This window comes from Meles meles, chromosome 19, assembly GCF_922984935.1.
Source record: "Meles meles chromosome 19, mMelMel3.1 paternal haplotype, whole genome shotgun sequence".
NCBI classification, from domain to species: domain Eukaryota; kingdom Metazoa; phylum Chordata; class Mammalia; order Carnivora; family Mustelidae; genus Meles; species Meles meles.
Genome location: NC_060084.1, coordinates 43,902,592 through 43,918,883, shown reverse-complemented (window position 1 = coordinate 43,918,883; position 16,292 = coordinate 43,902,592). Strand labels below are relative to the sequence as shown.

Genomic DNA, 16,292 nt, shown 5'->3' with positions numbered 1-16,292 from the left:
GACTCTGAGGTCATTACCTGAGACAAAATCAAGAGTTGGATGCTTAACTGACTAAGCCACCCAGGCGACCTGTTCTTATGGAAAGTTTTGAGCAAATGAGAAGGAAATTATGTATCACTTCTTTATGACGTTTCACTTAGTCACAGGGCCACAATTGACAAGAGAGAATGGAAAATTTGGTACCTAGCAGGGGAGCCAAGCACCCAGGGGAAAAAAACCTGAAAATTTTGGCAGTCTGCCCAAATTATGGTGTATCATTAAAAGAATATATAGGTATAACAACATGCCACCATAAAAATGAGGTAATTTCATGTAGGAGAGGACCTCTGGGACATAATATATTTTCCAAAAAGGCCCACTCATTCAACTATATCCTACCCCATATGCTCTGCTTACAATGTGACACTCTTTTATCAAGATATAGCTGCCTAGGGGCGCCTGGGTGGCTCAGTGGGTTAAGCCGCTGCCTTCAGCTCAGGTCATGATCTCGGGGTCCTGGGATTGAGTCCCACATCGGGCTCTCTGCTCAGCGGAGAGCCTGCTTCCCTTCCTCTCTCTCTGCCTGCCTCTCTTGTGATTTCTCTCTGTCAAATAAATAAATCTTAAAAAAAAAAAAAAAAGATATAGCTGCCTAAACAGAGAATTGCAGAAGTGAAATTATGAAACTTCCCAGGCTAGGTATGGAAGATCTTTATGGCATATTGCATTTTCCAAACAGGCCACAATATATCCTATCCTACAGGCTCTTCTTAAAATGTGACAGTTCTTTTCATAGAGCTTTAACTGTGTCAACCAATAGAGTATGACACAAGTGCCATTATGTGATTTCTGAGGCTAGATCATAAAAATTACATGCACTTTCACCTTGTTTTTTAGGGCATACTCTTGGAACCCAAGACACTATGCTAAGTGACCACATAGAGATATTACATGTAGGTATTCTGGCTGACCAACCTAAGGTCGAGTTGATAGCCAGACTGTGAGCATGTGAATCTTCAGATGACCCCAGCCTTTAGCCATCAAGCTTTTGAGCCACCCCATCTAAGCCTACGTCAATCAGGAGATGAGCTTGTTGCCAAGCCCTGTCCAAGTTTTTACATATGTGTGAGCTAAATAAATTATTACTGTATCTTAAGCCAAGTTTGGAGTCGTTGTTACGTGGCAACAGCAACTGGAACGACTGCCAAAATATGGAAGTGAAAAAACAAGGCAGGTTTTTATAAAACATAAAATTTACATATTCTTAAAAAGCAAATGAAAAAGCAAAACTACATTCTAGCGTGCTCTCTCTCTCTCTATATATATATACATATACATACACATACACATCACTTTCATTCTCTGCTAGTAGCCTGTATAGCTAGAAATACATAGTTTCATATATATCCCTGGGAAAACTACATAAATTCCCGATGGATCTGTTCCAAAGCCTGGGAATTGTTTGGGGGATTTGAGTCATACACTGTTGCAGGCTAGGATTGGGTTTCATTAACAGTAGTACATATCCCTCAAAAACTCAAGAGGCTTTTAGGGTGCCTGCATGGCTCAGTGGGTTAAAGCCTCTGCCTTTGGCTCAGGTCATGATCCCAGAGTCCTGGGATCAAGCCCCACCTCGGGTTCTCTACTCAGCAGAGAGCTTGTTTCTCCTCTCTCTCTGCCTGCCTCTCTGCCTACTTGTGATCGCTCTCTAATCTCAAATAAATAAAATCTTTAAAAAAAAAAAAAGAAACTTATTAGGCTTTCAAAGTATTCACTAATTCGTTTAACTACAATGTCAAAGATCTTGTGTGAATAGTTTTAAGCTTGATTTCTTTTGCTTACTGGCCCCTTGTGCTTTCATTTTTCTATTCCTTTAATGTTGCCAGGCAATCATATTTCACATTAAATACCTCACTTTGGTGACTTTCATATCTCTTTTCTTTTGGACCCCAAACTTCTCACCCCCCCTATATTTTCAGCTAACCTTGTTTAACACTCATGAAATCACTGAAGGCATTAGAAGAACATTTTCCATCTACTTAATTCCCAGCACCCCATATTTGGCCATACTATTGTCAGGAATAAACTTTCCAGGATATTACCCAAAATTATCCCTCCCTCTGTTAAATCTTATCCCCTCACTGACATAAAGCCATTGCTCCAGTAATTCTCATTCTTTGTTATGAATTATTCCCGCCATCCAATTATTCCAAACAGCATACAGAATTGCTATTACTTCTCCCATCCTGGAGACACTCTAATTCCTGTTGCTACTTTTTTTTTTTTTTTTTTTTTTTTTTGCTTGTATTTGCTGCAAACACCTCCAAGCAGTTGTATATTCATTGTCCCCAATTTCTATTTTTCAACAGATTCTTAATTCAACCACTACAAAACAAACAAAAATACCCCTGCTCTTCTCAAGATCAACAATAATATGTCTAAGTTCAAGTCTCATCTAGTATTATGTCATCTGCTAATGGTATCTACAACCATTGATCATCTTCCTTTGACTCACTTTCATGTAGCTTCTGTAATGCCACACTATTCTGTTTTTCCTTCTATCCCATCTGTCCTTCTTAGCATCCTTTGCTAGTCTGTCCTTTTATCCTTGAATTCTTAATGTTAGAAGGCACTGTGGATCAGTCTTTTCTCTATCTATACCCAAGTCTTTAATGATCTTATTCTGCCTCATGGTTTTATATAAGTATAGGCAATACTTAGCAAATTAATATAATCTCTAGAACAGTACAAGCTAAAACATCCAAGTGCCTAATCAATATTATCATTTTGTCTAAAAAATATTTCAACTCAATATTTTCAAAACTGAACTCCCCAGTATCTCCAACAAACCTGAAGGGATTGCAGCTTTCCCCATCTCAGCTGATGGGAATACCATCTTTCCAGTTGTCTGAAGCCAAAATCTGTGAGGCAAAGTCACCCCAGAAACCTCTCTCTCTCACCCAATATCTAACCCTTAAACAAATCTTGCTTGCTCACATTTACCCTATATCTAGAGTCCAACCACTTCTCACCATTGTTACCATTATGACGTAAGCTAATCTTTCATCTGAATTAAGGGGCCACAGCCTCTCGCCCACCTCACTTTTTTTTTTTTTAATTTAAACAACACAATGGCAGCTTGTCAAATCACATCCTCTGCTGAAACACTCGAGTGGCTGCCTCTTCCATCAGAAAAAATTACAAAATGCTTACAGTGACTGACAAGGACTTACAAGATGTGGCCCTGTTATCTCTCCATCCTCCTCTATTAATCACCCCCTTGCACAGACCTCTACAATAGCTTCTTTGATGTTCCTCAAGTATACTAACATCATCCCACTGTAGGGCCTTTGTTCTTAGCTTTCTCCTGTCTGCAGTGCTCTTCTCTTAGATAACCACTTTCTCTTTCACATCTTCAAATCTCAACTCAAATCATTCCTTAACTATGGTCCATTTCATAAACTTTCATATTCCTCTGAATTACTTCTGAATGACCTTTCCTCCATAACACTAATGTTCTAACATACTCTGTAATTTTTCTATAACTATTCTATCTCCACCTGCTAGAGTTGCTCATTGATATATCCCAAGCACCTGAAAACAGTGGCTGGGATATAGCAATATATGAATTTACTGTCAACCAGGATTGAATGCCTGTAGGGAGAGATGACATCTCTTAACAAAGCAATATCGCTTTCAATCTCTGCTAGTGGCCTCTGCAACTAAGTCTATACCAAATTTATCTTTCATGGGACATTACCAAAAGCAGCAAGAAACACCCAACACACATTCTGAATCACTCCTACCATTTCTACTAAAATTACAGCCTTAACTGGTGAAGGATCTGCCTTGTGAGACAGACTGGAAGAGAGTCAGACCAAATGTCCTGTCTATAAAAGCAAAAATATTTCGTTTTCTAGCCTGAAGTAGGTTAATTCTCATTCACGATGGCACGAAGTCAATGCCATATTTAAGATTTCCTTTACCCATAGCACTCCACTTCTGGGTACAACATTCACATTTTAGTGTCAATAACAGAATAACAACAACATCAACAAATAAGTTTATTTGAATTTTATATAAAGAAATACAGGAGGCAGACAGACCAGAATTGGTACAACTGTTCCAAAAAATCAGTACAGGTGTAGACTCATTCTGTATTTCTGCTCCATCATCCTTAGTACCCAGATAATCATTTTCAAATTCTCCATAAAATCACCAGAGCTATAAACTAAATGTCCACATTGTAGGCAGGGAAACAAAGAAATGCAGAGAGAGAAAAGGTATTCTTAAATGTCCTACATGTACAAATACCACTTCCATCTTGTTGAGCTGCAAAAGAGGCTGAGATCATTTTTCAGCCAAGAATTCTAAAGAAAAATGGATATTGGGTAGGGAAGTAGCAGTCTGTGACAGAATGTCATGTTTCACTGCAAAATAGTAATATCAGTTTATTTTTAGTTTAATTAAAAAGATGTACTTACAAGTTTTTAGAAATTTCCTAGTAGGACATTTTATTTTGGCTAGCCATTGTTTTTCATTTCTTAAATAATATTATTGAATTATGGTAAAAATGATAGGACATACGAGTTTTTGGACCTTGTTACAATTCACTTTATCTCTCTTCAACAATCCACTGATTAATCCACTGACAAATTTTTGTCTCCCCCCAGCCCCAACAGTATGAATTTCCTCTTCTAGCATATGGAATAAGATGTGAATGAAAGCTTTCTCATGTTCATTACAGCATACAGTGGCCCCCACTCAAACAGTCAGGGTCAAATATTGATGAAAGATTTCTCAACATTCATTATACCCCTAAGTGTCCTCTTCTCATGCAAATTCTCTAAAATCATACTAGTAAGAATGATAGCTAATACTTGCGGTATGCTATGTTCAAGGCACTGCTCTAAGAACTTTACATGAAATGTCTCAAATAATACTTCCAAGAATCTTACAAGGAAGGTATTAGGCCTATCTTAGAAATGATTAAGCCAAAGCAGAGGTTAATTATAAATGTCATGAAGGAAAGTAGCTGGCAGAGTCAAAATAATGTTGGAAAAGACATATTCTACAGCCAAAGGCCTCAATATACTTACTATATTAACAGAATTATTCTCTATTATTATAAGCTAAAGTTTAATAGGTTTCCAGTAATGACAGGTTTTTCTACATAGATTACATTAACAGTATCTTTCCCCCATTAGAATTCACTGATGCTGAACTTTATGAGGCAAATACGCTCCCCTATTCACATTTTAGGAATTCTTTGATAATAATGGATTAATGACCAGAGAAGGCTATCTTAATCATAAAGAACCAGGTAATTCATATATAAACTTGAGAGCTGTGACTGAAATCTATCCCACACTCCTTATATTCAAAAGATTTCTCACTGATATGACTTCTCTGATGTTGAGTTAGTTGTGAACCACGAGTAAAGGCCTTCCCACATTCCTTACATTGATAGGGTTTCTCACCAGTATGAACTCTCTGATGTCGAGAAAGATGTGAGCTCTGAGTAAATGCTTTTCTGCATTCTTTGCATTCATAGGGCTTCTCACCAGTATGAATTCTCTGATGTAAAGTAAGTTGAGAGCCATGACTAAAGGCCTTCCCACATTCCTTGCATTCATAAGGCTTTTCTCCAGTGTGAATTCGCTGATGTTGAGTAAGTTGTGAACCACGAATAAAGGCCTTCCCACATTCCTTACACTGATATGGTTTCTCACCTGTATGAATTCTCTGATGCTGTATAAGTAGTAAGCCACGGGCAAAGGCCTTCCCACATTCATTACATACATAGGGTTTCTCACCAGTATGAAGTCTCTGATGTTGAGAAAGATGTGAACTCTGAGTAAAGGCCATTCTACATTCTTTACATTCATACGGCTTCTCACCAGTATGAATTCTCTGATGTTGGGTAAGCTGTGAGCCACGAATAAAAGACTTCCCACATTCCTTACATTCATAAGGTTTCTCACCGGTGTGAATCCTCTCATGCTGAGTAAGTTCTGAGCCACGACTAAAAGTTTTCCCACATTCTTTACATTCATAGGGTTTTTCACCAGTATGAATCCTTTGATGTCGAGTAAGGAGCGAGCCACGATTAAAAGCCTTTCCACATTCCTTACACTGATAGGGTTTCTCACCAGTGTGAATTCTCTGATGTTGAGTAAGTTGTGAGCCATGACTAAAGGTCTTTCCACATTCCTTACATTCATAAGGCTTCTCATTCGTATGAATTCTCTGGTGTTGAGTAAGTTGTGAACCACGGATAAAGGCTTTTCCACATTCTTCACATTTATAGGGCTTTTCACCAGTATGAATCCTCTGATGTTGCATAAGCAAAGAGCCACGAATAAAGGCCTTTCCACATTCCTTACATTCATATGGCTTTTCCCCATTGTGAATTTTCTGATGCTGAGAAAGCTGTGAGCCACAAATAAAAGCTTTCCCACATTCCTTACATTCATAAGGTTTTTCACCGGTGTGAATTCTCTTATGTAGAATAAGTTGTGAGAGCTGAGTAAAGACCTTTCTACATTCTTTACATTCATAGAGTTTCTCACCAGTATGAAGTCTCTGGTGCAGAGTAAGTTGTGAGTTCTGAGTAAAGGCCTTCCCACATTCTTTACATTCATAAGGTTTCTCACCAGTATGGACTTTTTGATGTCGGGTAAGTTGTGAGCTACGAATAAAGGCTTTCCCACATTCTTCACATTTATATGGTTTTTCACCAGTATGAATTCTATGATGTAAAATAAGTTGTGAGCTCTGAGTAAAGGCCTTCCCACATTCCTTGCATGCATACGGTTTCTCACCAGTATGAAGTCTCTGATGAAGAATGAGCTGTGAATCACGACTAAAGGCCTTCCCACATTGCTTACATTCATAGGGTTTTTCACCAGTATGAATACTATGATGTTGAGTTAGGTGTGAGGCTCGTCTAAAGGCCTTCCCGCATTCTTTACATTTATAGGGTTTCTCAGTAGAATGACACCTAGGATGTTGAGATAAGTAAGCATGCTGATTGAAAATGGACATTTTTTCATATATGATCATCCCTTGCCTGAAATATTCCTCCTGATTTTCTTGTTGCTTTTCCAATGTGCCTCTTACTTCCAAATAATCTCTGGAACTGGACTCCTCAAGATCACAGTTTTCAAGCCTGGCACTCATTTCCCATTGGGATAGTTCTGTTTCATAAGTGTCATTTTTTGGAGATAAGTCTTTATTTGCACTCCTTGAAGGCAAGTCTGAAAGATAAGAGAACATCAAACATTCCTGTTGTCATTTCAGGAGAACCTATAGAAGAAAAGACTATATGTGAAAATATCTATGGATGGTAACCAATTTATGATGGTTCAACCTATAAACTTTTGATCTTACGATAGTATACAAGCAACATATATTCAGTAGAAACTGTACTTCAATTATGAATTTTGTTAATTTCCTGAGCTATCAATATGCAGTACAATACTCTCATGATCCTGACCAGTCGCAGTAAATTACAGCTCCCAGGCAGCCACGATTGTGAGGTTAAACAGGTGATATACTTACAACTATTCTGCACCCACACAATCACTCTGCTTTTCAGTTTCAGTAATAGTATAAAAAAAATTACATGAGGTATTCAAGACTTTATCATAAAATAATCTTTAAGTTAGATACTTTTGCTGAACTATAGACTACTTTAGGTGTTATGAGCATGTTTAAAGTAGGAGAGGCTAAGCTATGATGTTCAGTAGGTGTATTAAACTTAGAAAATTTTCAACTCACAGTGGGATTATTAGGGCAGGAATTATAAGCTTAGGATCTGGTATAGGTAACCAATACCCAAAAGAAATGACTGGCTTACATCAGTGCTTTTCAAATATTATTTACTATTACCTATACTAATATCTACTTACCTTTCATACCACAACCTGACCCATACAGTTTCATTAAACAATATCTAGGTTTCTAGGTAGATTATGAAGTTGCAGTAATCCAAAGAGAAAGGTACTGGTACAGACACATGTACAATAAAACAGAATAGAGACACCAGAAACAAACCTACACTTATATAGTCAATTAATCTATGACAAAGAACGTTAAGAATATACAATGGGGAAAAGACAGTCTCTTCATCAAATAGTGCTGGAATGACTGGACAGCTATACACAATAGAATGAAACTGGACTGTCTTTTAACACCATACATAAAAACAATCTCAAAATGGATTAAAGGGCTAAATAGGAGATCTGAATCCATAAAAATCCTAGAAGAGAACACAAGCAGTAATTTCTCTGACATTGTTGACAGCAACATTTTTTTTTCAGTTATGTCCCCTAAGGCAAGAGAAACAAAAAGGAAAAATAAACTATTGGGATAACATCAAAATAGCTTTTGCACAGCAAAGGAAACCATTAACAAAACAAAAAGGCAACCTATTGAGTGGAAGAAGATATTTGCAAATAGATACCCAAAAGAGGTTAATATATATATATATAACTTAAACAACTCTGAACCAAAAAGCAACCTGATTAAAAAATGGGCAGAGGACCTGAACAGACATTTTTTCCAAATAAGACATAAAGATGGCCAACAGACATATGAAAAGATGCCCAACATCACTCGTCATCAAGAAAATGCAAACCAAAGCCACAGTGAGCTATCATCATCTTGCACCTGTTAGGATGCTAAAAACAAAAAGACAAGAAATAACAAGTGTTGGTAAGGATATAGGGGAAAAGGAACCTTCATGTACTGTTGATGGGTATGTAAATTGGGCAACCACTGTGGAAAACAATATGGACGTTCCTCAAAAAAATAAAAAAATATAGAGTGGGTGAAGATGGCAGCAGAGTAGGACCACCCGTGGCTCACCTTGTTCTATGAATACAACTACACAACTATCAAATCACCTTAAGTACCCCAGAAATCGATCTGAAGATGTGTACTCCATATCTAAAAGTAAAGAAGAGGACACATCAAAGAAGTTAGGAAGTCTGGAGATGCAGCTTAGGAGAGAAACTGATCATGTCTGCTGTGGTAGGGAGGGAGTTGCAGACATGGAGAAGGGTAAGAGACAGACTAGTACATTGGGAAGCACATGGGGAAAATAAATCCCCATAGCAATTGGCTTGGAAAGTGAAAGGACCCAAATTTTGAGAGTTCATGCAACCAGTGGAGATTAACGCCCAGAGTTTAAAAGGTCAGTGTGTGTGGCTCTGAGAGAGCTTGGAGGACACGGGGCTGCTCTTGTAGAAAAGGCAGGTCAGACAGCCAACGGACATACAATATGGAAATAGTGATTTGAAGAGGACCTGGGGCACACAGTGGAGAGGTCAGTTGAGAGGCAGCAATCACAGAGAGACCCCTCAAGGAACAAAGGAATTAGCAGGTGCCATTTCACTCCCCCATCCCTCAGCATAAACCCAGAGCCACCTGTGGGAACTAACACAGTAACAACACTAGCTACTCAACTTGCTTTCAACAAGCCCCAGCTCCACCAAGCTACAGTGGAATCACCCTTCCCAGTAACACTTGGCAGATCCCCAGTCCCAGAATACTGGATCAAATACTGCACTAACACTGTGTCTCCTGATCTAGGAGTTTAGTGAGGCCTCAGTTCCAGTGGCGATGGTGAATCTCATTTCACAAGCAGACCAGAGCACACCTAGTTAAAAATGCATACCACTGTGGCTAGGGACCAAATGTTGGTCATAACAGACAAAGAAAGGCTTTGCAGATGACTAGCCTGAAGGATGAAGCAGCCAGGACATGCCAGCATAACACACATAGCACACACTGGAGAAACTCCCTAAAGCATCAGGCCCTAGGAAACACAGACACTACACTGCATGACACAGCAGAAACTCTTCTTTATAAGGCTGCTACCCTCAAGAAAAGGAGATTACCTGAATTTTTTAACACGGAGAAACAGGCATAGAGTACTTAGACAAAATGAGAAAATAGGAATTTGTCCTAAATTAAGGAACAGGACAAGGTCATGGCCAGAGATCTAAATAAAACAGATATAAGTAACATGCCTGATGGAGAATTTAAAGTAATGCTCTTAAGGATACTCACTGGACTTGACAAAAGAGTGGAAGACACCAGTGAGACCATTAACAGAGATAAGGAATAACGTAATAGGAAGGGCTCAAGAAGTGAAATGAGAAACACATTTGGAGGAGTGAACAGAAGGCTGGATGAAGCAGAGGAACAAATCAATAACGTATAACACAGAGTAATGGAAAGCAATCAGGCTGAATAAAAGAGAGAAAAAAGAATTACACTATATATATATATATTTAAATATACATTTAATATATTTGTATACATAAATACATAATATATCTATATAAAAGATATGTATCTATATAACACAGATATTATATATAAATATATATAAAAACAGATCAATTATACTCACACATACACACACACACAAAACAGATCAATAAAGCTGGTTCTTGGAAAAGAGCAACAAAATTGGCCAGACTTACAAAAAAAAAGAGAGAGAGAGAGAAAGAATACAAAGGAATACAATTACAAATGAGAGAGAAGAAATAACAATAAATACCATATAAAATTATCAGAGAATATTATGAAAAACTATACGCTAACAAATTGGACAACCTAGAAGAAATCATAAATTCCTACAAACATACAAATTAACACATAACCTACCAAACATATAAGCTATCACAACTGAAACTGGAAACAATAACCAAAAAATCCCCAACAAACAAGTCCAGGACCAAATGGCTTCACAAGCCATTTCTACCAAACACTAAAAGAAGAGTTAATACCTATTCTTCATAAACTATTCCAAAATCAGAAGAGGAAGGAAACTTACAAGTTCATTCTATGAGGCCTGATTAAAATCAGATAAAGACACCACAAAAAAAAAGAGAACTACAAGTCAATATATCTTACGAACACAGATGCAAAAACCCTCAAGAAAATACTAGCAAACTGAATCCAACAATACATTAAAAAGACCATTCACCAAGACCATGTGGGATTTATTTTTGGGTTGCCAGGGTAGTTCAATTTTGCAAAACAATCAACATGATACATCACACCAGGAGGAGAAAGAATAAGAACCTTATGATCATTTCAATAGATGGAGAAAAAGCATTTGACAAGTACAACATCCATTCATAAAGTAGGTTTACAGGGAACATACATCAACTTAATAAGGGTCATATATGAAAAACCTACAGCTAACATCATCCTTAATGGAGAAAAACTAAGAGCCTTTCCCCTAATGTCAGGAACAAGACAAGGATGTCTACTTTCTCCACTTTTATTCAACACAGAATAAAAGTCGTAGCCACAGTAATCAGACAACAAAAAGAAAACAAATGGCATCCAAATCAGTATGGAAGAAGTAAAACTTCCATTATTTGCAGATGACATAATACTATATATAGAAAACCCGGGGCACCTGGGTAGCTCAGTGGGTTAAAGCCTCTGCCTTCGGCTCAGGTCATGATCCCAGGGTCCTGGGATCGAGCCCTGCGTTGGGCTCTCGATCAGCAGGGAGCCTGCTCCCTCCTCTCTCTCTGCCTGCCTCTCTGCCTACTTGTGATCTCTGTCAAATAAATAAATAAAATCTTTAAAAAAAAAACCCACCCAAAGACTTCACTAAAAAACTGATAGAACTGATAAACCAATGCAGTAATGATGCAGTACACAAAATCAAACTATAGAAATATGTTGTATTTCATATACCAATAATGAAGCAGCAGTAAGAAAAATTAAGGAAACAATCCCATTTACAATTGCACCAAAAATAAGGTATCTAGGAATAAACCTAAGCAAAGAGGTCAAACATCTGTACTCTGAAAAGTATAAAATACTGATGAAAGAAATTGAAGATGACACAAAGAAATGGGAAACATTCCGTCCTCATGGATTGGAAGAACAAACACTGTTAAAATGTCTATCCTACCCAAAGCAATCTATACTATACTTTTAATGTAATTCCTGTCAAAATACCAACAGCATTTTTTACAGAGCTAGAACAGATAATCCTAAAATTTGTATGGAACCACGAAAGATCTCAAATAGCCAAAGCAACCCTGAAAAAGAAAAGCAAAGCTGAAGGCATCACAATTCCAGACTTCAAGTTATATTACAAAGCCATAGTAATCAAAACAGACACATAGACAATAAAAGAACAGAAAATCCATAAATAAACCCACAGTTACATGGTCAATGAATCTCTGACAGAGCAGGAAAGGATATCTAATAGGAAAAAGTCTCTTCAACAAAGTTTTGTGGAAACTGGACAGCAATATGCAAGAGTGAAACTTGACCACTTTCTTACACCATACACAAAAATAAATTCAAATGTACTAAAGATCTGAATGTGAGACCTGAAACCATAAAAATCCTAGAAAAGAGCACAGGCAGTAATTTCTCTAACATCAGCCATAGCAACTTTTTTCTAGATGGGTCCCCTGTGGCAAGAGAGGTAAAAACAAAAATAAACTATTGGGACCTCATCAAAATACAAACCTTCTGCACAGCAAAGGAATCAATCAACAAAACTAAATGGCAACCTTTGGAATGGGAGAAGGTATCTGCAAATGACATATCCAATAAAAGGTTAGTATCCAAAATATATACAGAACTATACACTTTAATAGTCAAAAACAAATAATCCAAGTAAAAAATGGACAGAAGACATGAACAAACATTTCTCTAAAAACACACAGATGGCCAACAGACACAGGAAGAGGTGCTTATCATCACTTATCCTTAGGGAAATGCAAACCAAAACTACAATATCACCTCGCACTTGTTGGAATGGCTAAAATCAATAACACAAGAAACAACAGGTGTTGGTGATGAGAAGAAAAAAAGAACTCTCATGCACTGTTGGTGAGAATGCAAACTGGTACAGCCACTGTGGAAAACAGTATGGAGGTTCCTCAAAAAATTAAAAAAAGAACCACATTATGATCCAGCAATTGCACCACTGGGTGTTTGCCCGAAGAATACAAAAACACTGACTCAAAGGGATACATGCACCCCAATGTTTATAGCAGCATTGCTTATAATAGTCAAGATATGGAAGCAGCCTATATGTCCTTTGATAAGTGAATGAATAAAGATATATGTATATAGAGAGAGAGACAAATATTATCCAGCCATGAAAAAGAATGAAACCTTGCCTTTTGCAATGACATGGATGTAGCTAGAGAGTATAATGCTAAGTAAAATAAGTCAGGGAAAGACAAACACCATAAGATTTCACTCATGTGGGATTTAAGAAACAAAACAAATGAGCAAAGAGGAAAAACGGAGAGAAACAGACAAACCAAGAAACAGACTCCTAACTATAGAAAACTGATGGTTACCAAAGGGGAAGTTGGTGGGGTTACTGGGTGAAATAGGTGATGGGGATTAAGGAGTGTGTCTACTGAGATGAGCACCAGTTGATTAAAACAAAAATTTTTTAAAATAAATTGACTTAATTTTATTTTATGTAATAGTTACTTTGATATTAAATAGAATACATGGAAATAATACCAAAAATTTTGTTCTAATCTATTTTTTTTTAAGTAGACTCAACACCCAATGTGGAACTTGAACTTATAACCCTGAAATCAAAAGTTGTATGCGCTACCAGTAGAGCTTGTCAGGCACCCCTCTCTTGTCTAATTTTTTTTTTCACTTTTTTAAAATTTCTTTTCAGTGTAACAGTATTCATTGTTTTTGCACCACACCCAGTGCTCCATGCAATACGTGCCCTCCCTATTACCCACCACCTGGTTCCCCCAACCTCCCACCCCCCGCCCCTTCAAAACCCTCAGGTTGTTTTTCAGAGTCCATAGTCTCTCATGGTTCACCTCCCCTTCCAATTTCCCTCAACTCCCTTCTCCTCTCCATCTCCCCATGTCCTCCAAGTTATTTGTTATGCTCCACAAATAAGTGAAACCATATGATACTTGACTCTCTCTGCTTGACTTATTTCACTCAGCATAATATAATTAAAATAGAAATATCATACAGACCAATAATTTCAAAGGGAATGAAAAAGTAATTTGAAAAGATACATGCACCCCATGTTTATTTCAGCACTATTTACAACAGCCAAGATATGAAAGCAACCCAGTGCCCAATAACAGATGAGTAGATAAGGAAGATATCATATATATATGTAATGGAATATCATACATCCAAAGGGATGCGACTGTGGCATTTGCATCAACCTCAACGGACCTAGGGATTACGATGCTAAGTGAGATATGTCAGAGTGAGGAAGACAAAAAACATGATTTCAGGGGTGCCTGGGTGGCTCAGTTGTTAGCTGATTGCCTTCAGCTCAAGATCCTGGAGTTCCAGGATCAAGTCCCACACTAGGCCCCTGCTCAGTAGGGAGTCTGCTTGTCCCTCTGACCCTCCCCTTCTTGTGCTCTCTCTCTCTCTCAAATAAATAAAATCTTAAAAATAAAACCATATGATTTCAGTGAGTGGAATCTAAAAAAAAAAATTAATAAACAAACAAAAAGCAGATAAGACCTACATATAAAGAGACCCGACTGATGGTTGCCAGAGGTGAGGGACATGGAGGGTTGGGAAAAATGGAAGAAGCTGAATGAAAGACACAGACTTCCTGTTAATGGAATGAATGTCATGTGACTAAAAAGCACAACATAAGAAATACAGTTAATGATACTCTAAGAGTGATGCTTCAGAACAAATGGTAGTTCCACTTGTGGTGAACACAGCATAATGTATAAAGCTGTCATATTACTATTTTGTACACCTAAAACTAATGCAACATTTGTGTCAATTATATGCAAATTAAGAAAATGGAAACCCAGATGTCCCTCAAAAGTGAAATGAATCAACAAACTCTAGCATTTCCCCACAATGGAACACTATTCAGGAATAAACAGTAAGTACAGATACATGGAATACTGTGGATAAATCTCAAATATATTTTACTAAGTGAAAAAAGCCAGACCAGAAAAGCTAGATATTTTTATTCCATTTATATAATATTCCGGAAAAGGCAAATTTTAGGGATAGAAAATAGGTCACTGGGGCAGCATGAGGAAAAAAGAATTTTTTAATTTTATTTATTTATTTATTTTGAGAGCACAAGCAGGGGGAGAGGCAGAGGGGAAAGGAGAGGCGGAAAATCTCAATTAGACTCTACTCTGAGCACACAGTTCCAGACAGGGCTTGATCTCATGACCCTGAGATCATGACCTGAGCTTTCAGCTCAAGTTTTTGGTTTGGCCAAGTTGGACACTTAACCAACTGAGCCACTCAGGTGCCCCCAGCATGAGGAAATTTGAGGGTGTAAAGGGACTGTTTGTATATTAGGGCTATAACAGTAAATGGTGCATCAGATTTCCTGAAGAACACCAATAAATACTGAATAAAACATGAGAAACAACCTACCAAAAGAATGCCAAGCTTAAAAGAAAGAAGATCTACAGAGTCCACAATGAACCAGAAACTAGGCAGGTAAACATACTCTGAAGCCACAGCTACCCTTGGGACATTTGCTGTCCTCAACTGCCTACATATGAAACTTAATGGTTTAAAAAAAAAAACAAAAACAGGGCACCTGGGTGGCTCAGTGGGTTAAGCCGCTGCCTTCAGCTCGGGTCATGATCTCAGGGTCCTGGGATGGAGCCCGCATCATCGGGCTCTCTGCTCAGCAGTGAGCCTGCTTCCTCCTCTCTCTCTGCCTGCCTCTCTGCCTACTAGTGATCTGTCAAATAAATAAATGAAATCTTAAAAAGAAATTAAAAAAAGATTAGAAATTGTAAAAATAATGCCAAAATATAATCCTAAAATTAACTTCTACATAATGTTTGTCATAAAAGGAAATAGCAATTAAACTTAAAATTTAGAACTAAATACCAAAAGAGCAACTTGGTGTGAAATCCTGATACTCAGATTATGTATCCACAGAAAACTTACAGTCTTAAATGCATTTATTAGAAAACAAGAAATAATTAAAAACAAAAGAATTAAGATTTCAACTCAAGAAGAGGAAGAAACAAAATAAAAAAAGAATTAGCTAGCTAAAAATGAGAAAATGAATAAGCCAGAATTTGTAAAGAATAGAAATGGCTATAAGTTCATTCATTCCTTCCAAATCAAGTAAACAATAGAAAAATATGACATGTTGGGGGAAAAAAATCAGATTGGGTACAAACCCAAAACACTGAAAAGGAAAAAGAATAACATAAATCCCCAAAATTAAGAAAAGTGCTTATGAGAAAAACCTGTAATTCAACAGTAAATTAGAAAAACTAGATGAAATGGATGAAATTAATAAAAAA

General features: G+C 37.4%; 1 protein-coding gene across 6 annotated transcripts in view; it reads right to left on the bottom strand.

Moving 5' to 3' along the window:
* Positions 1-4,047: 4,047 nt before the first annotated feature.
* LOC123931496 (zinc finger protein 420) overlaps positions 4,048-16,292 on the bottom strand; it is a 166,526-nt gene continuing 154,281 nt past the window's right edge. For 5 of the 6 annotated variants that reach the window (XM_045988660.1, XM_045988664.1, XM_045988661.1 and 2 more), the window contains one exon: positions 4,048-7,238. In XM_045988660.1, the coding sequence (XP_045844616.1) occupies positions 5,308-7,238 (1,931 nt within the window). In that variant the 3' untranslated portion in view covers positions 4,048-5,307. The remainder of the gene's footprint in view (positions 7,239-16,292) is intronic. The other variant, XM_045988667.1, reaches the window with a different exon arrangement.